General features: G+C 45.1%; 1 protein-coding gene across 7 annotated transcripts in view; it reads left to right on the top strand.

The window, feature by feature from the left end:
* LOC144508555 (peroxidasin homolog) overlaps nt 1–24,838 on the top strand; it is a 184,172-nt gene extending 159,334 nt beyond the window's left edge. For all 7 annotated transcript variants that reach the window (XM_078236611.1, XM_078236610.1, XM_078236615.1 and 4 more), the window contains 4 exons: nt 2,774–2,897; nt 15,643–15,730; nt 20,795–20,908; nt 23,470–24,838. In XM_078236611.1, the coding sequence (XP_078092737.1) occupies nt 2,774–2,897; nt 15,643–15,730; nt 20,795–20,908; nt 23,470–23,565 (422 nt within the window). In that variant the 3' untranslated portion in view covers nt 23,566–24,838. The remainder of the gene's footprint in view (nt 1–2,773; nt 2,898–15,642; nt 15,731–20,794; nt 20,909–23,469) is intronic.
* Nucleotides 24,839–25,701: the final 863 nt, after the last annotated feature.

Below are 25,701 nucleotides of genomic sequence, written 5' to 3'. Positions count from 1 at the left end.
CAGGATCCCGGGTTCACTGTCTGTGTGGAGTTTGCACATTCTCCCCGTGTCTGCGAGGAGTTTCCTCCGGTATTCCAGTTTTCTCCCACACTCCAAAAATGTGCAGATTTGGTTGTTTGGCCATGTTAAATTGCCCCTTAATGTCAGGGGGATTAGCAGGGTAATTACGTGGGGTTATGGGATGGGGCCTGGGTGGGATTGTTGTCGGTGCAGGTTTGATGGGCCGCATGGCCTCCTTCTGCACTGTAAGGATTCTATGATTCTATGATAAGACGCAGGAGCAGAAGTAGGCCATTCGGCCCATCAAGTCTGCCCTGCCATTCAATAGGATCATGACTGATCTGAAATGATAGTCCTCAACTCCACTTTCACGCCTGATTTCCATAACCCTTGACTCCCTTACTGATTAAAAATATGTTTATCTCAGCCTTGGACATACCTAATGACCCAGCCTCTACAGCCCTCTGCAGTGAAGAATTCCACAGATTCACTACTCTATGAAAGAAGAAATTCCTCCTCATCTCTTAAATGGGTGACCCCTTACTCTAAAATTATGCCCTCTGGTCCGAGACTTCCTCACAAGGGGGAAACAAGACCCCTTGTTATATTAGTGCTTGCCCTTGGTGACATTGTCCCTAGATTTGGGGTCAACCACCACATGTGCACTCAACTCTGTCTCTCCATCACCATTCTGGAACCTCCTTGCTGCTTGTGTTGTCAGTCTGATTATCCAACTACCGATCTTAACAGAGCCACATTTCCTTCACTTAATCATTGCGAAGGCCTAAGTCATCACCTTCAGCCCCAGTGCTAAATCCTTACCTCATCACTAAATTGATCCTTCTTTTTGGTCACCATCTTGAGTTGAAAAAGACTGTTCGCAACCTTTTGCACCATGATCAACCCTAAGCTGAGTACCCGACTCCATATTGTCCCCATCACAAGGCCTTCCGACTTTCACTTCTGTAACATTGCCATCATGTCCCGTCTCTGCAGCTGAAACTCACTACCGGATTTGTATTTGCCAATACTCTCCTAGCCACCTTACCATTGCACACCGACCAAACTTCCGAAAATCCAGAACAACTCCTCCACATTTCCTGCCGTGCACCAAGTCCTTCTCACCCATCACCCCTGTTTTCAGTTACCTAAATGGGTGACTGATTCTCATCAAGTTTAAATCTCTTCATGGCCACGCTATTCTCTTCCTAAGCTCCTTCCAGAGGTAACTGTCCCTCATACTCTGGGTCTGGCACGTCCAATTAACTCTTCAAATCCCTAATGTGTCTTTGGTTGCCTCAGCCCAACATTCTGGAATTTCCTCAGTAAGTTCCCATCAAACCTGCACCGACAACAATCCCACCCAGGCCCCATCCCATAACCCCACATAATTACCCTGCTAATCCCCCTGACATTAAGGGGCAATTTAACATGGCCAAACAACCAAATCTGCACATTTTTGGAGTGTGGGAGAAAACTGGAACAACCGGAGGAAACTCCTTGCAGACACGGGGAGAATGTGCAAACTCCACACAGACAGTGAACCCGGGATCCTGGCTTGTGAGGCAGCAGTGCGAACCACTGTGCCACCATGCCGGCCTTATGGTCTTAAAGAATTAATTTTCAAGAGAGAGCTCCTTCACGGTAGCACTGTGGTTAGCATTGCTGCTTCACAGCGCCAGGGACCTGGGTTCGATTCCCGGCTTGGGTCACTGTCTGTGTGGAGTTTGCACGTTTTCCCCGTGTCTGCGTGGGTTTCCTCCGGGTGCTCCGGTTTCCCCTGCAGTCTGAAAGATGTGTTGGTTAGGTGCATTGACCCAAACAGGCGCCGGAGTGTGGTGACTGTGGGGAATTTCATAGTAACTTCATTGCAGTGTTAGTGAAAGCCTTACTTGTGACTAATAAATAAAGCTTCAACAAATTTACTAAGATACTCAGTATCTTTCTCACCTCCTTGAAGATCAACCTCCGTCCATGTTTTTGGTCGCCAATACAAATATCTCTTTGCCTTGGTGTCTGCTCTTTGATTATTCCCTTGGGATTTTTTAAAGGTGCTCAATAAATGCAAGTACTGGAGGGGAAAATGAGTAAATATAAGTCACATACTTCATCATAAAAGTTGAATATCAATAAAGAAGCTTAAATTAGGCAACAACATTACACTTTACCGCATAAGACATATGCTTGCAAGATTTATCACATCCCAAGTCATGAATCTCAGCCACATTGAGAGCAACCTGATGGAAGTTTAATGTCTCCACATGGGCAAACGGAGAAAGTAGGAAAGGAAGTCACTCTTGAGCTGCAATCATGCAACGTTCCAGAATCCCAGATTCAGTCTCCTGCCCTTCGGTCATGTAAGAATGGAAAAATATTTACAAAATGGGAATGGCTTCCTTATGAGTTAGTGGGAGCAGAGCGAAAACTCAAATGTACAAAGCTGCCAACAGTCTTTCACAGCATTCAACCATAAGGAGGAATATGCAGCCTAAAGCGGGAGTTCTCCGACACTGCCTGCGACTGGGATTCTCCGGTCCCGCTGCAGTGAATGGAGATTTGGCTGAGCGCTAAATCAGCGGGCAGTGGGGGCAAGGGCATAAGGCGTATGAGAACTCTGGCCCAAGTGTCAGGAAAATCAATCAACCTATAAATTAAACGCCCACGTTGAAAAGATTGGATTTTTGACATTCCTGAACAAAACCTTGAAGCGAATGAAGGGCATCGTCGTCATTCACGCTGGTAGTAATGAGGTGTCATGTTTTTGTTTGTCCAGACTGCACAACTCGGGGACAGTTCAACTCTCTGTCACAAAGATTCCGCAGCAAGCGTTCAGAAGAATTTAGTTTCCCAGAAGACAAGTCTGCAAATTACAAACGGGTGACAGAACAAAGTGAGAGGTAACTATTTCTGTGCCAAACCTTTCTGGAAGGGAACTTAACTCCACAGTTCTGGGCACGATGTGATGCCAATGCTATGTGAGTGAGTAATCAAATTAACTCTGTGCCAGCCACAACAAACAATTCAGTATGTTAATTTGCTTGCTCTTTTCATTGAAGCACAATTGCTGCATATTGTCTTGCTTACATTTAGTTATTTTCTTTTGTATTTTTCCCCCACACTTGCTAGTGGCCTCAATCTGTCATTTTTTTTTTAGTTTTCCTTCCATTTATCCAGACGTTTTAAGATGATATATTTATGCTGATGAGACACTCAGCAATACTACCCTTCCAGTTGGAGCCACAGGCGAAGGGAATGGAGTGTAGAAAGTTGGCACTGCAGTGCTTTAGCCCTATTTCCAAATCCCATTTCCTGAATGAAGATTCCCAAATGGGAGCATGGAAACTGTGAATTCACCAATGCAGTTTCAAACTTAATGGAAATCATTGTTTAGCATGTTGCATAATAAAACTGTTGAATAATTATTGTGTTACTTGTTGCGGGTCAGATCATATAATCTGAAGCTAACAAACTAGCAGCAATTTGTTTATAACTTTTTATTGCTTCATTGAAATGAAGATCAATTAATTTTCAGATAATTACTTAAAATATACAGTATAGAAACAGGCTATTCAGCCCATCCAGTTCATATTGACATTTATGCCCCATTCAACCATCCTTCCTTATCTTAAACTATTTGCATAATCTTTTATTCCGTTCTCTGATTTGCTTACCTAGCTTCCCCTTAAGTAGCCATTCACCCAGCCACTTCCTGTGGTAGCGAGTTCCATATCCCCATCACTCTTTTTGGTTAAAGCAGTTCCGTTTGAGATCCCTGTTAAATTTCTCGCTCATTACTTTATATTGATGACCTCTAATTTTGCTCTTCCCCAACGTGGAAATATTATTTTCTGTGTTTACTCTATCAAAAAATGTCATAAGTTCAAAGACCTCTGTTAGGTCTTACCCCTCAGCCTTCTCTTTTCAAGATTAGGAACAGAGGGATCGAGGAGTACAAATACATAGTTCATTGAAAGCGGCGTCACAGGTCAACAGAGTGGTGAAGAAGGCGTTTAGCACACTGGCCTTTATCAGTCAGGGCATTGAGTATAGGAGTTTGAACATTATGTTACGTTCACGGATGCCCTGTGCGCCCAGGCTGGCCGGTATATTAAATGTGACTTGGATCAGGCACAGCAGGAAGCCCAAGCTGCAGGATTTGCAGCCATCGCAGGGATGCCAAATGTGCAGGGGGCTATAGAGTGCACCTGCATCACCCTCAAAGCTCCGTTGAATAATCCAGAAAGATTCATGAACAGAAAGGGCTTCCATTCAATAAATGTGAAGTTGGTGTGTGACCATCAGCTGAACATCATGCACGTCTGCGCCAGACACCCCGGCAGCGTACTTGACAGCTTTATATTCAGGAGTTCCGATGTCCCAGAGGTCATTGAGGAGGAGCCCAGAGTGCAGGGATGGCTCGTGGGGACATGGGATACCCGCTTAGGACTTGGCTGGTGACGCTTGTGTGGAGGCCTGAGACTGATGCGGAAACCTGATTCAATGAGGCCCACGTTGCCACCCATTCAATAGTGGAGCGGTGCATAGGGCTCCTCAAAATGCGGTTCAGGTGCCTGGACTGCTCCGGTGGGGCTCTCCAATATAGCCTCGTGATATCATCCCACACTGTGCTGGTGTGCTGTGCCCTGCAGAGAAGAGACCTTCTAGAGGAGGAGGAGGACGTGGAGGCCGACCAGCCGGGAATCACTGGGGAGGAGGCTGCCCAACAGTAGGAGGAGGGGGGAGGATGACGACGATGAGCAACATCACCCAGGCTCTGGAGGGTTGGCGGCAGCAAGGGTCAGGCATGTGAGGGCGGTGAGGGAGGCCCTGATCACTCGGTGCCTTGGTCACCAGGGGCCTGTGTTGCTACACGTGGGTTCCTTCCCCCAACCCCACCTTGGAGTCCTACAATCTCCTGCAACATTGCAACACGGGAACGCTGTGTTAGCGGGTTTCTGTGGCAGGAAGGAAGGTGATGAAGACTCGCTATGCACCATTGTAATGATGCCCTGGAGCAAACTAGTCTGACTCCTACCTGAGCTCTGCAGGCATGCTGGCACCTGGGCCCACATCTGGGTGGTGAGTAAGGGAGCACTAAACCCCCATGCAGGGCCCGAGGGCGGGTGGGTGTTACGAGGTGGGGGGGCGGGGGGGGGCGGAATCTCTTGTGAGTTCTGGGGATGCCATGGCAGGTGCTGTAAGTCGCTGCCAATGCATGCCACCCGCTGTAACCAGTGAATTATTTGAGCGTCTTGATTTTCTCAGCAGTGCATTGAGGGGCCTCCCCAACTGACATCAATGTGCAGAGTCCCTCTGGCGACTGTCGGGGTAAATAGATTCCTGTTAGAGGCTAATCAGAGACAAATTAGTCACAGGTGTGGGGTGAATTAACATTTATTATTGCCAATAAAAGTGCCTTCAAATAAGTGATAATATAAAAACATGTGAACATGAATCTTTAAAGTCCCTAAATATTCTATCTACCGAGTGTTGCCCTTCACCCGTGCCATCTTAGTGCCGCTCCAACTTCTTAACTTTATGTGGCCTACCACCACGTCTCAGTATCTCCCCAGAATGTACATTGGAGGTGGAGGTGCCCAGCTGCCTACTGTGTCCCGTGGCCTGTGATGCCCTTGGCGATCATCTTCTGGACGGCCTGGACCTTGAGGGCCCTGGTCGGCTTCCAGGTGTCTGGGACATATCCATGACATCCACGACATCCCGCTGCCCCTGAGTTGCCTCGGTGTCAGGAAGGGGGGAATCAAAAGGTGTAGCCACAGCCGCAGTCTCCGGGGTGGAAGTCCCCAGCATGGGCTCAAGCCCTTCCTCCTACAACGGGGTTCCTGTGGGCCGCTGGGTCACTTCATGGGTTGGCGGTACTTCTGCAGTGAGCTCCAGTATCACCTGGCCCTGTCAGTCCTGGAGGACACTTGTGTTCTTGCCATGATGGCTGAGCCCTTGCAATGGCCCTCTGAGTCAGCGGCTATCTGTCAATGGCAGTAGCAAGTGCCCTCTGAGACTGAGCCAAGCTCTGCAGCCCCTCAGCCATGACCCTCTGTGACTGGGCCACGTTCTCAAAGGCTGCCGCCATCGCCCGCTGTGTCTCAGCACTGTCCCACTGGGTCTCCTGCAAGCTCTTCAGCCTCTCAGCCATGTGCAGAATCTCAAGAAGCCTGTTGAGGCCCTTAGCTGTGGCCTGCTGTGACTGGGCCATGGCTCTCCTGGACTCCGCTGTGGCCCGCTATGACTCAGCCATGGCCCTCTGGGACTCTGCCGTGGTCTGCTGTGACTAGGCCATTTTTGGACCCTGCTGCTCATGGTGAGGATCCCCTGTCCCAGGCTTTCCACTGCCACCTTTGCAGTGCTGGCCTGGGAACCACATAAGACAGGCTATAGTTGGTCTGCCTGAAAGCTTTGGGTCTCCTTCCTACAGCCTCACAGTTGGTCCAGTGTGGCTGTCAGCCCCTCCTGCATTCCCTGGCTCTGTTGCTGTATCTCCAGCAGCTGAGGGAGAAGTGATCTCAGAGGCTCAGCATGTAGCCTGGGGCCAGCTGAGTCCTTGCCTCCAGCAGGCCTCCACATGCCAGAGGTCTCGGATGTTCCCTTCTCCAGCCATCAGCAGATGTGTCATGCATACCACAGAGTGAACCAGATGCCTCGCCACTAACTTGACCCACCGATGTGAGAGTCTCGGGGATGGTGAATTGTGAGGTGGAAGCTGACGCAAAGCTGGTGCCGGCCTTGCAGGTCCCTTCATCAGCTTCCCCTGAGGACTGAGCTGTCAGGGTCAGGATGGGTGGGAGCAGCTGTGGGGGCCGCGATGCCAGATGGCCCAGGCGTATCGGGGTCCTTTCCTGCAACACAGGGTTAAGGGAGGGAGAGGAATCTGGGCTGCATGCAATTTACTTATGATTTCTCCAACAATTGGAGGATTTGGCAGGTGTTCACTTCTATGCTCCAGCCCGACCATGCTGTCATTAATGGTCTGCATCCCCTCCTCTCCCACAAGCTCCAGTGCCCGCTCCTCAAAGGGGGCAAAGACCCGGATCTCAGGCACACCACCCCCTATCTTCTCCCTCTCCTGGTGATTATGGGTGTTCTTCTTCTGTGGGGACAGAAGGAACCATGTAAAATTCCTGCAGTGTATAAGGGGGCGACCCTCAGAGGGCAAGGTTTGTGATACTCTTGGGAGGGAGGTGCTTGGGGGTCAGGGCTGAAAGCATGCAGGGTGCTGGGGGATCTGGGGGTCATTTAGGGGGAAGATGCTAGATGAGGTTAAACGCTCACCCTTGCTGCCCAGATTAGGCCATTCAGTTTTTTGCGGCACTGCTTCTCAGTTCCCTTGACCAGTACCCTGGCACTAACACATGCTGCCACCGTCTCCCAGGCTGCATTTCCATCAATTCCCTTGGGACGGAGTCCTGCTGGGGAGAAGAGGATGTCCTGCCTTGGCTCCACCGCCTCCAGTAACCTGGCCAGATCTGCATCGGAAAATCAGGGGAGCTGTCTTTTTGGAGGCCATTTCTTCCTGCACTGCCTGCCTATCTGTCCATCCTTGGGGTTTTTATGGAGCTTTCCCTTCTTAGGGCAGATCAGCTGCAGGCAGTTTGGGTGAGTCACGCGCCCGTTAGAGCATTCCAACGAGTTTAAAGCAGTTTACCTTGTTACCTTGGAGGGGAAGCCAAGTCAGCACTTGCAGGTGTGCTGATGAAGTGAGTTGGGGGGGGGGCGGGGGGCTAGTGGAATTTGCGCTTCTATGATGACTGGGGGCAGGGGAGAGAGAGGGTCATGTCAGTCAGCCATCGGGGCCAGGGAGTTGATGAGGAGCCATGTGCAAGGGGGTCCGATGGAGGGGAGTAAAGAGGTCAATAATTTTGTGGGTGATGGTCCCTGATGTCCGTGGTGGTGGGGGTGGGAGGGGTATCTGGCCCAGGGGTGTTCTGTGAGGAGAGCTACTGTGTTTGTGCTTTTTCTGCGCATGCGCAGTTTGTGGCTCTGACCTGAGCTGCAGGCTGTCTGGTGAATTAAGCCCCACCCGCTGCCTCTAGTGGCTAGAAACAGTCTTGCCCACTTTTTCAAAGACTGTGTGCATAAGGTTCAGCGTGAAAAATCACCCGAAAAATAGTTCAGGAACTCTCCCGTTTCCATGCTAGCTGAACACTTAGAAAAAAATCTTGTAAAATTCCACCTACTCTCTTTTTCCCAGGGAAGGGGAATTGAAAACTAGCGGGCATAGAGAGAAAAGATTTAAAAGGGATCTGAGGGGAAACTTCTTCATGCAGAGGTTGGTGTGTTTATGGAATGAGCTGCCAGAGAATGTGGTTGAGGCAGGTTCAAAAGCATTTGGATAAGTACATGGGTGGGGGAGAATTAGAGGGATATGGGCCAAATGTGGGCAATTGGGACTAGCTGGGAGGACACCATAGTCAGCATGGACTGGTTGAGCCGAAGTGCCTCTTTCCATGCTGTAATGCTCTACGATTCTATTAAAGAGACCCAGCCTCTTCATCCATTCCACATTGGTACAACTTGCATTTCCAGTATCATTCTTATAAATCTTTTTGTACCTTCTCCAGTGCTTCTGAATCCTTTTATTTTCATAATATGGTGACCAGATTTGTACACAGTACTCCATGTGTAGTCTAACAAATGCTTGGCATAACATCTCGAATTTTCAATTCTAGCCGTGTGGGGAAAAAATCCTTCAGTTTGCTTTTTTTACCGTCTTATTGACCTCAATCATTTTTCTTCAGTGATTTGTGTAGCGGTACTCCAAGATCCCTTTGTTCTTCCACCTCATTTAGATTCTTACTCTCCAAGTAATATGTGATGTATTACTCTTAACAAACGTAATACCTCCCAATTATCCACGTTGAATTCATTTGCCAATTGTAACCCATTCTTGTAATTTGCAGTTTTCAGTATTGATTGTCGCAATATCCCAAAATTTGCACATTTAGGAGTCTTGCTTTTGACTCCAAGTCTAAATGGTTGACGTAGTGGTCCCAGCACTTGTGGAGCCCACTTTCCATCTTCTAAAACTCTGAATAAACACCCTTTACTCCCCACACTCAAGTTTCTGGCCTGAAGTCAGTTAGCTAACCTTTCTCCTACTTGACTCCTGACTCTGCATACTCTAACCATATTCATTGATCTATTATGTGGCACCTTATCAAAAGGCTTTTGGGAATCTAGATAAATTAGATCCACTGCATGACCTCTGTCTACTGTCTCTGTTACCTCTTCAAAGAGGTTGCTCAAGCAAAGCTTTCCCCTTTGAAATCCATGCCAACTATTCACCATTACATTTTTGGTCTCCAGATGATTTTTTACATTCTCTTTAAGATTCAACAATGTTTTCCTACAATCAGTGCGAAGCAGTCTGACCTATAGTTACCTGCTGTATCTCCCTTCTTAAATATCAGTACCAGCAAGTCCTCTGGCATGACATTTTTGAACACATTATGAAATGTGTATAATAGTGCCTCTGCTGTCCCTTCCCGAGATACTTTTTAAATGATGCATGTAATCTGCCTGAGCCAGTGATTTTATTCTCTTGGAGTTTGATTATTTTATTTAATAAAGCTCCTCTATTCCAAATGCAGTTGCATCATTTCTACTCTCCGCTTCTGGTGGCCAACTGGTCTGCTTCCCTGGTAGATACTTAAGAAGCAAAGTAATGATCTCATATTTCTAATATTTCAGTATTGCTGCCTGTGATTTCATCCTGCCCATCGCTCAGTGGGCCACTTTACAAAGAAATCTTTACAAAAATTGTTTTCACTTAACCAAAAAAAAACTGTTTAGCTTCTCAAAGGTATTCCTGTTCCTCGCCTCCCCTCTACTTTTTTGCTTTGTTCAGTTCCATTAAATAACTCCCGAGTTCCTGGTTCTGACAAAGGGTACTAAGAGATCTGCTTTGTACCTATACCATTTCGGGTGGGGGACATGGAGGTTAAATTCACATTTGCAGTAATTTGCATTTTCTTTACATTTGCAGTTTCTAAATATTCGGTTTCACAAAGAAAAGCTGAGAGCTCCTTACCATTTTGTCCCCTGTTTGTTTGTATGTATGTTACATTATGGAGACGTTTTACTCCACATATTCTTACCCCTGAGACAGGTAGAATCTAACTGAGTATAGTCTTCGAGACTCACTGAACCCTCGACTTCCAAGCCCAACTTTAGAGTCATAGTCAGAACTTTGCTGAGAAGTTGATGACATATATATTGCAAATGTAAAATGAAACTGAGAATTGGACACCTTAGATTGGATCTGAGCAGTAAAAAAAAAAGGTAGGGCCAACCTCCTCCTCCTGTCATTTTGTGTGACTACTGCAGCTTTTCACGTTTCTGCAATTCCTTATTGCTTTATTAGTCACTATCTTACATTTATGGACATTAGTTTTGGTTTCCCATCAAGTCGTAACATTTATTTTACATCTACTCCATAAAACCTATTCATAATATTAAAGACATCTATCAAGTCTTGTTTTTGAGTGATAAGTGCTGCAGCCCTTCAGTTTTACCTGATAGTTGTATTCTCTCCATTTTGGTATCATTCTTAAAATTTGCTTTTTTGTTTGCACCTTCCCCAGAGCCACCTAAATACTTATTTTTAGGAGTGTGGTCTAACCAAGGTTCTTTATAACCTTATCATAACTTCGTTGCTTTTCAATTCTATCCTTCTAGAAATGTAGTCCAAATATATTTTTTTTGTTAAATAGCCTTATTAACCTGTCACTACTTTTAGTGAAAAAAGCAAAATGCAGTGACTTCCGGAAATCTGAAATAAAATCAGAAAATGCTCAGCAGGTCTGGCAGCCTCTGAAACGGGTGAGCACCTATAAGGGTGGCACAGTGGTTAGCACTGCTGCCTCACAGCGCCAGGGACCTGGGTTCGATTCTTGGATGAGTTCGCTGTCTGTGTGGAGTCTGCAAGTTCTCCCTGTGACTGCATGGGTTTCCACCGGGTGCTCCGGTTTCATCCCACAGTCCGAAAGACGTGCAGGTTAGTTCATTGGCCATGCTAAATTCTCCCTCAGTGTACCTGAACAGGTGCCAGAGTGTGGCAACTAGGGGATTTTCACAGTAACTTCATTGCAGTGTTAATGTAAGCCTACTTGTGACACTAATACAGTAAACTTAAACTGGTGAGAGAAACACAGTTAATGGGTGGAATTTAGGAGTAACTTGGGTGAACAAGATGCCGGGGCACGGGGGGGAATTGGTTGAGAAAGGTCTCATGAATCTTGGGATATCAATTGAGTTCATGAATGAGCCAACTGACACTAAGCATCATTATTCCTGACCCCGCCGCAATTTAATGGTGGCATAGCGGTTAGCACTGCTGCCTCACAGCGCCAGGGACCCGGATTTGATTCCCAGCTTGGGTCACTGTGCGGAGTCTGCACATTCTCCCCATGTCTGCATGGGTGTCCTCTGGGTGCTCCAGTTTCCTCCCACAGTCCGAAAGACGTGCTGGTTAGGTGCATTAGCCATGCTAAATTCTCCCTCAGTGTACCCGAACAGACGCTGGAGTTGGGTGACTCGGGGATTTTCACAGTAACTTCATTGCAGTGTTAATGTAAGCCTACTTGTGACATTAATAAATAAACTTTAACTTAAATGGGAGCTTCCACAGAACTCTTCCCTACCTCCTGAAGGACACCCTGTCATGTTTGTTTGCAGCCTCCCAGGCAAGGGAGAGGTCTCTGTGCTCTGAGCCTCATTGAAGACACAGCTTCAGGAAGGAGTGAGGTGCAAGAAGTCCCTCCGACCTTGCTACCCTTCTTCCCGGGGCCACTTCCCTGTGACACCCATCCCACCCTCGCTCACCTATGAACTGATGGCATTGAAGAGTTTCCATCCTCTGTTTGGCCGTCCATTCTCGGTGGCCATGCTTTCTGCCCCTGGGATCCTCAGTCTTGGAGGTGGCCGGTTGGTGGCCAGTTAAGTATCTGATGGACGTTTAATACCTTTGGGCTTTCCCTTTCCCTCAACCAGTGCACGAGATCCTCATCAGGCCCTTTAAATCCCACCCATAGGTGAGCCCTGTGACCTTTCATCATAGCTGGGAAAGGTTAGGTGTGTAACGGGTTTTGAACAGGTGGCGGGGGAAAATTCCCCAGCTGGGGAAAAAAAAACAAGAGAAGATCTGTTATAATCTGGAGGACAGAAGAGAGCAAATTACATAAAGGTTCATGCTGTAAGGCCAAAGGGAGTGGTGATGGGACAAGTAAATACACAAAAGATGTGAGTGTTTCTAGCATTTTCTAACCTTACTACTTTTAGTGACTTATGTCTCTGGACACTTGGCTCCCTTTGCCTCTCAATCCCATTTAGACAGTGATTTTCCAATGAATATGTGACCTCACTACTCTTCCTACCACGACACCCCTATCCATGCATCCCTCCATGACTTATTCAAGGGGAGATGGTGGCGTAGTGGTCATTGAGAGGCCCAAGCTGATGCTCAGAGGATATAGGTTCAAATCCCACAAAGATGGAATTCAATTTTAACTCATATGTCTGGAATTGAAAGCTGCACTCAGTAATAGTGACCATGAGACTACAATTGATTGTTACAAAAAACTCGTCTGGTTAACTAATGTTCTTTAGAGACAGAAATCTGCCTACATATGTCTCCATACCCACAGCAATGTGGGTGGCTCTTAACTGCCCTCTGAAATGACGTAGTATGCCACTCCGTTCAGGGGCAATTAGGGATGGGCAATAAACGCTGGCCTTGCCAGCGAAACCCACATCCCCATGAAAGATTTATTTTCAAATGCTGAAATTCATTTATCAATGATTTTGTAAACATACATGCTTCGTCATATTTAAACCAATGATTCATGGCCATTTATATTCAGAAAGGAAAATGTAATTTGAGTAATGAATACTGTACCAGGCGGATGATCCTTCTCGGCCTCTTCCAGATGTCCCCAGCATCACAGATACCAGTCATCAGCCCATTCGATTCACTTCACATAATATCAAGAAACATCTGAAGGCACAAGATACTGCAAAAGCTATGGCATTGATAATATCCCAGCAATAGTACTGAAGGCTTGTGCTCCAGAACTTGCCGCACACTTAGCCAAGCTGTTCCAGTACAGCCACAACACTGACATCTACCTGGCAATGTACACAAAAAACAGGACAAATCCAACCTGGCCAATTGCCGCCCCATCAGTCTCAATCATAGATAAAGTGATGGAAGGGGTCATCAACAGTACTATCAAGCACCACCTTCTCAGCAATAACCTGCTCACTGCTGCTCAGTTTGGGGTCTGCCAGAGTCACTCAGCTCCTGACCTCATTACAGCCTTGGTTCAAACATGGACAAAAGAGCGGAGGTGAGAGTGACTGCCCCTGACATCATGGCAACATTTGACTGAATGTGGCATCAAGGAGCCCTGGCAAAATTAGAGTCAATGGGAATTAGGGGGAAAACTTCAGCGACTGCACAGATACTGGACAATATACAGGCTTGGGCTGATAAGTATTAAGTAACATTCATATCACACAAGTGCCATGCAATGACCATCTCCAGCAAGAGAGAATCTAACCATCGCCTCTTGGCAGTCAATGGTACTACCATCATTGAATTCCCCTCAGTCACTCTTCAGGGGGATGCCGTTGACCAGAAACTGAACTTGGCGAGCCATACAAATATTGTGGCTACAAGAGCACGCCAAAGGCTAGGAATCCTCTGGCAAGTAACTTGTCTCCTGACTCCCCCAAAGCCTGTCCACCATCTACAAGGCGCAAGTCAGAAGTGCGATGGCATACTCTCCACATGCCTGGATGAGTGCAGCTCCAACAACCCTCAAGGAGTTTGGCACCATTCAGAACAAAGCAGCCTACTTGATTGGCACCACACCTACAAATATCCACCACCTCCACCACACAGTGGTAACAGTGTGTACCATCCACAAGATGTAGGAACTCGCCAAAGCTCCTTGGATAGCACCTTCCAAACCCATGACTCCACCAGCTAAAAGGACAGGGGCAGCAGACACATGGGAACACCACTTGGAAGTTTCCCTCCAAGTCACTCACCATCCTGACCTGGAAATATGTCACCATTCCTTCACTGTCTCTGGGTTAAAATCCTGGAACTCCCTCCATAACAGCACAGTCGGTGTACCGACAACACATAGACTGCAGCAGTTCAAGAGGGCAGCTCACCACCACCTTCTGAAGGATGATTAGGGATGGGCAATAAATGCTGGCTAGCCAAAGGCATCCACATCCCATGAAAGAATAAAGACTAGCTTAATACTGACGCTTGTTGTACCATTGCCTTGGCTTCTTCAGCTTATTTTATTTCTTCACCCTTGTTTTTTTAATTATAGCATTGAAATAGGTGAGAAAAATATTAAAGTTTAGCAGAATTTTGGGATTCCACTAATTACGATGTACATTAATTGCAATGAATCATAGAATCCCTACAGTGCAGAAGGAGGCCATTCGGCCCATCGAGTCTGCACTGACAACAATCCCACCCAGGCCCTATTCCCGTAACCCCACATATTTACCCCACTAATCTCTCTAACCTATGCATCCAGGACACAAAGGGTCAATTTATCATGGCCAATCAACCTAACTCGCACACCTTTGGACTGTGGAAGGAAACCGGAGCACCCAGAGGAACCCACGCAGACACGGGGAGAATGTGCAAACTCCACACACACAGTGACCCAAGCTGGGAAATGAACCTGGGTCCCTGGAGCTATGAGGCAACAGTGCTAACCACTGTGCCACCGTGCCACCCCATGTACGATGTATATTGTATAGTGTCAGAGAGTTAATGAAGTGTACCAGTGCTCGTGTAATGGAAGTAGATTTCAAATTATTCCACAATTCTACCAAACAATAAAATGCACATCAGTTTGTTTCAGCTCAGCTGCAGAATAATCCACTTCATTGAAATCATCTTTTAGTCACTGTTCTAAATTAATTCAATTCCTGAAAGGTGAAACTGATTTTGACAGCAGCAGTAATGAAAGGAATCATAGTTCAAATCTAGCTGTAAAAGAGAAAAGGACTGAACACAGCGTTCGTCTGAGGAAAGACCACAAAGCAGTTTTGTCAGAATATTGGAGAAATAAAGTCCGATATTAGCAATTACTTTATTCATATTCCTGTGCAATTTAATGCAAACACTGACCTGCTTTCAAATCAGTTAATGCCTCCACTAAAATATGGAGATGCCGGCGTTGGACTGGAATGGGCACAGTAAGAAGTCTCACAACACCAGGTTAAAGTCCAACAGGTTTATTTGGCATCACGAGCTTTCGGAGCGCTGCTCCTTCATCACTCACCATCTGGTGTTGTGAGACTTCCTACTGTGTCCACTAAAATAGTTAGTGGAGAAACACTGTACAAAATCAATAAATTTGTTCAACAACATAAACAGTAACTTCTAGACCATGCAATTTAAAAATGTGTAATATATTAGGAAGACTTCCGAAGGTGCATCGCTTCCTATTTCATATAATACACATGTTAAAAATATAAATTATGCGTTATTACTTGATAATCAGTTGTGTTGGGTCCATTTCTTCCGATTTCCATCATGTTTCCAATACGTTCTCAGTTTCTGAGATGTTGTTATATGGTCATTTCCTTTAGAGATGGAGAAGTTCAGGAAAAGGTTTCCAACAACTCCACCAAACAGCTTGACAACTGTGGGGCTGAACTGGAAAACCTGAGGCGAAAGGTAGGATTGTTTCAGGCATTTGGTAAACTATCTCACTGTCTGGATTTCATTTGTAAAATCTAAATATGGGTTTGCATGATAAATGTAGCTTCTTATTTGTTTGCACTCTATTACAGCAACCATTTTTCTTTAATAATGTTTTTGTTGTTTACCACAAGTCAGCATCAAGCATTACTAGCTAGAGCATAATCACTAAACTAAACATTCCCTAATACATACAAACATACAGATTAGGAGCAGTTATAGGTCTCTCGATTCTTCAAGCCTGTTCTGTCAATCAATAAGATCATGGCTGATCTGATTGTAACCTCCTGACTATTCCTGATAACCTTTCACCGCCTTGGAATCCATACAATGCAAATAGAGGCCATTCGGCCCATCGAGTCTGCACCAACTCTCTGAAGGCTCATCTTACCCAGGCCCACCCTCCCCCCATCCCATAACCCCTTACATTTACCATGGCTAATCCACCTAACCTACACAACTATGGACACTAAGGGGCAATTTAGCGTGGCCAACCTGCGTAACCTGTACATCTTTGGACAGCGATAGGTAGCATGGCCTAAACTCACCTAAATGAAAGGTTCCAACCTGTTTACAGTAACATTAAATGGCCCGGTTAAGACCCGTAATTTGCTGGTGTCAGCGCACATCCAACCACTTTTTGTTAACTTGTTTAGCAAGAATCTGTCTGCCTTAAAAATATTCAAAGACTGATTCCACTGCCTTTTGGGGAAGGGAGTTCCAAAGACTCACTATCCTCTGAGAGAAAAAATTCTCCCTATCTCTATCTTAAAATGGGCAATCCCTTATTTTTAAACTGCAACTCGTAGTTCTAGATACTTCCACAAGAGGAAATATCCTCTCCACATCCACCCTGTCAAGTCCCATCCGAATCTTAAAGGGTTTCAGTCAAGTCGCCTCTTACTCTTCTAAACTCCAGTGGGATACAAATCTTGGCGATCCAACCTTTTTTTATAAGGCAACCTGCCTATTCCTGGTATTAGTCTAATAGGCAACTAATACTCTAAACTACAGAAATGAAAAGACTTATTAATGTTTAGTTAAGCATTACTCCAATACTCTATTTAGCCTTAAAGTAAAGAGACAGTTCAAAACATAACCATTTTGTGAAACCTTGCCTTTGCAACACTCCACAATTTGCCTTAATGGTAATCCTGGCAGAATGCACTTTACAGCACCAACGATGTTTCCCCCATTTCCAGCAACTTGTAGACACTCCTGATTGTGATTGCTGATTTAGTTGTATCCACATGTGCCATAGATGAGTTGAAGTTGCCGCACTTAATTTAAGAACTTAAAATCTGTAGAGGCAAGCGAGACTTTCTTACCTGTGCTGCAATGAGACTGAGGTAAAAAGAATATTGGTATTTACACTAGGTTGTGATGGTTTCTCCAGTGCAATTCACCAAATATCGGCCAAAGAAGCAAAAAAATCAGGAATTTCGAGTGCCAATTCCATCGAGTGTCAATTGAATTTCAGTGATATTTTTGCTCTGGATAAACTGTAAAAGAAACTGGCTGTACCCACAAAACTGGCAACATCCCAGATCAAATTAATCACCATTGCAAGTTTCTGCTAATTGTGTCTGTAGACCTTTGAGGAGGCTCTTAAAATTGAGCTGTTGTTCTTGAGCACATGTATAGGCTTGTTTTTAAAACTTGTTTTATATTACTAAGAAACTGACTAATGTGGCCAGTAAATGGTTAGTTTTAGCTTAGTTTATTTATTATTGTCACAATTAGGCTTACGTTAACACTGCAATGAAGTTACTATGAAAATCCCCTAGTCGCCACACTCTGGCGCCTATTCAGGTACACTGAGGGAGAATTTAGCATGGCCATTGGCCCTAACCAGCACATCGATTGGACAGTGGGAGGAAACCGGAACATCCTGAGGAAACCCACGCAGACATGGAGAGAACGTGCAGACTCCGCACAGTGACCCAAGCCGGGAATCATACCCGGGTTCCTGCCGCTGTGAGGCAGCAGTGCTAACCAATGTGCCATAGTGTGATGATACTGTGTCTTTAAGAAATGTATCATGTTTCTTAAGGAAGGTATGTTTAGGAGTCATCTCTGTTTACCCAGTACTGATTTGTCTGCAACCAGGCAGTCCACATGCTGAGGATGCAGGAGAATAAACAATCCCAGATAATGGGGTGTTTCGTTTAATCTGAGCTCATGCTTTTTTGTAATGTTTGGTTTTTCCCCTGGGGTTTCCGAGTAGGGTTTGATTAGGTTGATTGACAAGAGACAGAGTAATGCGAAGAGGAGGAGCTAAGGTTAGAGAAAAGCAGGCAGTTTCTGCTCGGGTCTGCAAGAAGCAAGAGGTGTCTTTTCCTCTTTCTCTCTGGAGGCTGCTGTTTTGTAGCTGTCAGAAGACAGGTCTCTCTCTCTCTGTCTCTCTCTCTTTCTCTCCAGGGGTGTCCAAAGGCTGTAGGACTGTTAACAAGTAAAACACGCAAGCCTGTATTCTTCGCTAACTAATTTTGAAGAGGAGTTTAAGTCTGAGGAATCTTGCTTAAATTGGAACTAATAAAGATAGGTCAGCAGTTAAGAACCGTAACTTATCATGTTTAAGTATTTCAATTGGTAAAAGTTAGGCTAATGCTTTCATTAAAGTTTAACGTTTTTATTTATTAGTTAGCTGCAGTGAAGTTACTGTGAAAATCCCCTAGTCGCCACAGCCCAATGACTGTTCAGGTCAATGCGCCTAACCAGTACGTCTTTCAGAATGTGGGAAGAAACTGGAGTACCCGGAGGAAACCCACACAGACATGGGGAGAATGTGTAAACTCCACACAGACACTTACCCAAGCTGGGAATCGTACCAGCTGTGAAGCAGCAGTGCTAACCACTGTGCTACTGTGCCGCTATTTAAACTGCATTTTTTAAATAAAGTTTGTTTTGATAAAAGCTTCCTAGTGTGTCAATAGAATCACACCTGCCATGAGACACTTTATCCTCATGTTTATGCCAAAAATAAAAACAAAAGTTGGAGTCAGGTCTGACTTTATAATAAACCTTGGGGTTTCTGATCTGGACCCTAACAATTTTTTTGAATGTCGCTTTCAGTTACTTAAAATAGTGTAAAGGTGGTGGACTAGACACTCGAGTTAAAATGCTTAAGATTTGTGATAATCCTATTTTCAGCTGTATTAATCAAGCTTCACCAGGTTACCATTCTGAAATATGGTGAGGAATATTTTAATAATGCAAAAATATTTTTCATAAATTATGTTCTATTAAATGGCAGACTTTGTATTTGGTAAACTTTCAGCAGCAACTTCAGAACAAAACTCTCCTCAAAACTTGTAACTTTGAGTGCAATTTGCCAAAGGCACCCAAAGTGGAAACTTCTGTCCACGATGTGAATTGCCTACATGTACCTGCTTACCCCTGCGCAACCTGTTTCACCTGTGATTTCAGACACAACTCATGTTCCAGCCTTTTCAAAGTTTACACAGAATCTTGACATTAGGATAACATTTCAGGAAATACACACCCTGACCTTTTCTACAAAGTTATTCTGACTTCTCTCAAAGCAAGCAAGCAAGCTACAACTTGCTGTGCTGCAGTTGGAATCCTTTTTCTGGTTTTTAATTTCAAAGGTGCATAACTGAAGTCACTAGTATTTAATTAGTGTGCCTGCACTACAGAAAGGTATTTACTGACAGTAACTATAACAGGCCAACCAGCTGCATCACAATAGTCTTTTATGCTCCTATATTCCCGACATATATCTGACAATTACATGACTCTTAAGTAACTCTTCAAGAAGACCTCTACTTATCGTGGTTCATTCTGGAGTAGGGTGGAGTTTTGGAGTACTTGCACAGTACCGTGCATTCAGTTTTGTTTGTATTTCATTAAGTGTCAAAATATACTTTGAAAAGAATGGGCTGCGATCTTACCAGCTCACCATGCCAATCAATTGCCGTGACGAGCCGGAAAGATAACGTCTGAGGCTAAAATAGTGATTCATGCGTTTGCTATCCTCCTGCCCTGTCTTGCCGGCGAGCATGGCTTCATGGCCAGAAAGGGCGCAAAGCCTATTAACACAGATTTAACAAGAGTTAAAGGACTTACCTTGGTCCTCACGGCTTCTTCTCACCTCCTGGAATCTTCCTCCTTGCTGGTGAGACGTCATGCCAGCGAGAATCACTATTGCTCTGCAATAGCGAGGACCAGGCACCATGGCCACACCGTGGGGATTGGAGGCCATTGAGGCCCTTAGGTGGTCAGGAGCATGGCCGGCCAGTGCCCATCAGACAGTGGCACCCTGGCAGTGCCTACCTGGCAATGCCCAGTTGGGGACCATAAGTATGTGAGGCAGTGCCAAGGGGGTGTGGCCTGAATGGGGGTGGAACCTGAGTGTGGGTAGGGCCATGATGTTGGGGGATGCACAAGGGGGAGGCTATAGAAGGGGGACTATGCAAAGGGGTGGGTCATTTGGGGGGGCAGTGGGGGAGAGCCGTACAAGGGTGGGTCATGGAAGGGTTCATGATCGGGAGGGCATGTCAGGGACCCATGTTGATGTGTAAGTAGGGATGAAAAACTCCCATTTTCAGACTTTTTGTGACATTTAGAATTTTTTTGGTAAGATCGCCCCCATGGTATTTTCATTTTCAGCTCACATTGTGTGTCCTTCCATCAATGAGTAGATGCAGCAGAATGTGCTGCTGAACCTGGCTGGCTATACAGACCAGAACGTTCTCGGGTTTAGTCCTTTGCCTTCTCATTTGGGATGACGAAGTAGGGGAGAGAAATTTGCAATGATAACAAGGCCAGGCATTTCTGGCTCCACCCACTGCCAGGACCGTCTGGTCCCACAGAGCATCAATGGACTTTCGGCTGGGCCGCCGGATCTCCCGCGGCGGGTCCTGCCACAGCGGAGGCCAGAAAATCCCGGCCTTCATTTCTGCATTAATAATGGAATATTTCCAAGACATTTTGTGCTTCTGAAAATATGGGAAAATTCAAATCAAAAAGTTTGTTGGCAATCTTCAACATGAACTTTTTTTTTTAAACAAAAAATAGATAGAAAAGCTCGAAGCTCACTTGAAATTAACAGGCTGCATCGATAAGGATGGGGATATAAGACGCGAAGATGAACGTTGGCAGAAAGATCCATGCACGTTGTGCCTCTGTAAGGTAGGAAAGGAATCTCGGAAAGTTGTAAACTGCCTTCATCGCTACAGTACAGAAGGAGGCCATTCAGCCCATCGGGTCTGCATCGACCACAATCCCATCCAGGCCCTATCCCCATAACCGCATGCAATTACCCTAGCTAGTCCCCCTGACACTAAGGGACAATTTAGCCTGGCCAATGCATCTAATCAGCACATCTTTTGACTGTGGGAGGAAACTGGAGCACCCGGAGAAAACCCACGCAGACACGGGGAAAATATACAAACTCCACACAGACAGTGACCCAAGCCAGGAATCGAACCCGGGGCCCTGGCGCTGTGAGGCAGCAGTGTTAACCACTGTGCCACCATGCTGGTGGGGAGAAATTGGACACTGGGTGAGATTCTCTGGCCTCCCCTCAGCATTTTTGTTGGCAGTGGGAGGCAGTGTGCCATTGGCTGATGGCGGGGTCCTCTGGTCCCGCCGCTGCCAATGGTAATTCCCATTGAAGAACACCCCACACTGCTGGGAACCCATAGCAGGGGGCATGCTGCCGGCAGGAGCAGGGAATCCCACCGACACGAATGGCCGGAGAATTCCTGCCTGTGTATAAAGGGTGGTCAATTCGCTCCCATCAAAATTACGATCTACCTACATGATGAGGTAATGCAGCACAAATTTACTTACATAAGTTAACTCTGGACAAGGGAAATCCTATCTCCAGAGAAACTAATTAGACCAGGAAGTATGAAACAGATTTGGATTTCCTAACCTCTAGATTCACTTAAATGCATGTAAAAAGTAGTGTTCACTTTGTGTTTCTGATATTAGTGTTGGTAATAATAGCTGAGGGATAGGCCCATCTAAAATTCTGTGTTGTTTTCATCAAATAAATGTTTTACCTAAATTAATTTTGATTATAGTAATGGGAGTGGTAATGTTACCCCAGACTTATAATCTGGAGGTCCATGTGGTGAATGTAAATTCTAATTCTACTTTGACGGTTTGAGAGTTTGAATTTGATTTCAAAGAATCTGGAAACAAAATGTGATGATTAACTGCTGTCTGTGGCTGAGCAAATGCTCAAATTTATCTCAGGATGAACAATAAGAACTGGCCTTGCCAGAGATGCCGCACCCTATGTGATGATTAAGAGCCCCTTTTGAGGGCAGCTATGGTCTGAATCTATCCATGAATTTAATCCATCACTGCCATTTAAAGGTTTGGGCATCCAAAATGGATATTTCTGTGTGACACTTATCAAAAGTCGCGTTAAACGGGAAAGGAATACTCGTCATTTTCTCCAGCTTTTTTTTTCTGACCTTGGAAGAGGAAATAACTACTGACAAACATTTTACAAAGAAACTTCCGCCAGCAACAGAACATATTTTCTAATTCTCCCTCCCAAACACATACCTGTTTGTTTGTTCCTATCACTAGCTTTTTTTAATTCATTCATGGGATATGTGCGTTGCTGGCTGGCAGCATTTATTACCTATCTCGAGTTGCCCTTGGAGGGCAGTTAAGAGTCAACCACATTGCTGTGGCTCTGGAGTCACATGTAGGCCAGATCAGGTAAGGACAGCAGTTTTGCTTCCCCAAAGGACATTAGAGAACCAGATGGGTTTTTCCGAAAATTGACAATGGTTTCATGGTCATCAATAGATTCTTAATTCCAGATATTTTTTATTGAATTCAAATTCCACCACCTGCCATAGCGGGATTCGAACCTGGGTCTCCAGAACATTAGCTGAGTTTCTGGATTAATAGTCTAGGGATAATGCCACTAGGCCATCGCCTCCGGCTCTATGAATCATCCACTCAATCAATGTATCTTGTCCTCACTTTGATCCTCCGCCACTCACCTCATTCTTAACCTCACCCTCCATTCTGCACTCCCACACATTCTCTCCCCTTCCCTTCCCAAATGCAGGGAAAGTAAGGCCCCAATGAATCCCTGGGTGATTGGCAGCCCCAACAGCTGAGGGAGCTGATTTGTAAGGGAGCAGACAGTGAACAACAAGGGCAGCATTTCCTCTGAGCTGCACAGCCACAGAGTGCTCCAGAACCTTTGGTGCAGGGGACCAAAATGCCGCACACTGAAGCTGTCCCTTTAAGATCTGCAGCCACATGACAATCTTAAAGGGACCGTGCAGTGCAACAAATTGCCGATAGATGGCCATTTCAGGTGTTGGAAGGTTCCTCATGTAAAGTCACATCCTCCCCCTTGTCTCATTCCCACCTTAAGCCCACCATGTTGGCCTGGAAATGGGATGACCTATTGCCGTTTGGAAATGGCATGAGAACAGGCATTAATAGGCCTCCTAATTAAATCTAATTGACCTAAATTGGTCACCCACTGCTTGCTAGTGGGTAGCCAATCCAACGGCAAGATGACCTCTTTCCGCATGGCATGGGGTCAGAATCGTGGCGGGAATCACCACCTTTACCAAGGTGATAAAATATTCACCTGCCTGCCTCCAAGCCTGATCACAACCTAGACTCCCAATCTGTTTTTAAAAATCTAGCCTTTGGTCTTCTGTGAGATATATGTAATCTTTTTATTTAACACTTGCTACTTACAGGATACAGAGATCAAATGTGTGGTGACAACCTGCCCTCAGAGCTGCAACAACCCCGTAATGAAGCAAGGTGAATGTTGCCCTGTCTGTGAGGAGTGAACTGATAGAGACAACCAGTAAAAAAAAATACAAATAAATAAAATCAACAGGTTATATCATCTCTGTTGACATCCAGGCACTGAATGCATCTGTGATTGTTTGAATACTTCTACATTTTTGTGACAGTTCACCTCCTCTGCTCCCCCCTCCGCCATCTCAACCATCAGATACCTGGCTCACCCAGTCAACACGGACATAGTGACTGTTAAGCTGAAGTAGTCCAAGTGTTTAAATTCCTCTCGTGTGCCAGTTACAATGTGCACTGTTTCAAAGAAACATGTTCCCTTTACAGTGTGTCATTTTGGGATCTCAACAAACACAACTTTTTAACTCTGTAAATGTCAATGGTGCTTCATGGTTACCTCAGAACAAGGGTTTCTCATCACTGTGGTGCTAATTATTAGTCTTTATCAGTTAGAAAGATATTACATCTTGAATTTTATACATTGTACCTTTTTTTGACTTGTTGGACTTGTCAGTTTGTATACACTGCTACATTTTGCTCATCGCTCTGTTGTAACTTCAATGAATCATACCAAGGTACATCATGTTACATGAGGGCTAAGGTGAAAACTGTTAACTTTTTCCAGTAATGTTTTTAGAGGGTGTGGGGTCCATTCCTCAGAAGAGACTTAATGTCATCAAACTGCTCCCCCCGCTGTGCTGTAAGAACTGGCCTTGCATTGTAATGTGTGTTGGTTAGATTTGGGTGCTTTACATTTTACAGGTACTGTATTAAAGATTAGTAGGTGAATTTTCTGTGGGCTCTTCACCACCCAACATGTATAGTGAAAAATCATGTGAATGCAAGCCTTTATTTCCCCTCCGTTGAGATTGACGTTGGGGAAATGACGGGCTGAGCTAGTTGCTTTCTTGAATAATGCGCTCAGTGGTCAAGGCGTAAAAGCCATGAACACAAAGTGGAAAATGTATCCTTGTATGATATAATGTATAAATAAGGGAATCGTTTGCCTTAGTTCCAAGTCCAGGCGGGTCACTCTCCAAGTCATGTGTTGCCAGCAGGGACTCTTGCCTGCTCCCAGCACACACTGGAAAATTGCTGGCATTTCAATGCAAGTCACAGCAACGTGTCTGGTTCTACGCCCACTGCCGGCACGGACTTGGAAGGTTACCCCTATGGCTTGTATCTGGGTTTTTTTACTGTTCATCGAGTTGTAATTTCACTTGTGTATGGAGTGAAACTTGCGACGTGACACTGTATGTACTCAGCCAGTCGGGAACAAAAACTTCAATTAAAAACACATGTATTTTTGCTCGTTTTTGATCAGTATCATCATCTCCCACTCTTTAATCCAACAAGAGAATATTTGAATTGTGAACTCTTACAGAAAAACCTAAATGCGTTCGTTTACATGTTGGATTTCTGTGCTGTGTTGACCATTCTTCTTCCCACTGGGAAACCTTCACCGTGAAGAAACCGAGGGAGGTTCAAGTCACTGGCCACTCACTCGGTCCGTTTGTATTCAAGCTGCCACGTTCTCCTTCAGCAAGTGGAGATGCTGGTGGCAATTTACAACTTGCCACCAGAAACTAAAATCAGTGTTGCCCTTTATGGAAAGCACAAGTATGTCGCTTTGTATCGATCTGATGGAAGACGAGACGGTTTTTGTAACGGATAGCCCACAAGACAGTTTTACATTCCGGTGATAAATTGCAAATCACCCCCATTGTGGTTGCTGAGATTCGTACCTAACAACTGGGCAGTGAAGCCAAATACATCATATTTTATCATATTCCACGTTCACAGTAGAGTTGCTGCTTTTACTGCAGTATGTTTCATAAGGAAACTTGGTTCTTTTATGGAATATTTTATGGTGCTGCATGGCCCCTGCAGAAGGCATTATAACGAATGTATAGCATGCAAAATAAGATGTATTACATTATTTACTTTGTGAGTACAGAGCTCTTTTTACTTATCAAATCTTCCAATGATGTGTGAACAAAAGCAGCATATAAAACAATATATTTAGTATACAAATGCTGATATTGAAAGTATCTCTACATTGTGAGAAAAAGCCAATTCCGGCTCAGAATTAATGAAGAATTAGAAACTACTGTGTAGGCTCCTGCTTACGGAAGTTTATATATCCGGATTGTTGAAGAATGATTGGGAAT

This window comes from Mustelus asterias, chromosome 20 (assembly GCF_964213995.1).
Source record: "Mustelus asterias chromosome 20, sMusAst1.hap1.1, whole genome shotgun sequence".
Classification (NCBI taxonomy): Eukaryota; Metazoa; Chordata; class Chondrichthyes; order Carcharhiniformes; family Triakidae; genus Mustelus; species Mustelus asterias.
This window is presented reverse-complemented; position numbering and strand designations above follow the sequence as displayed.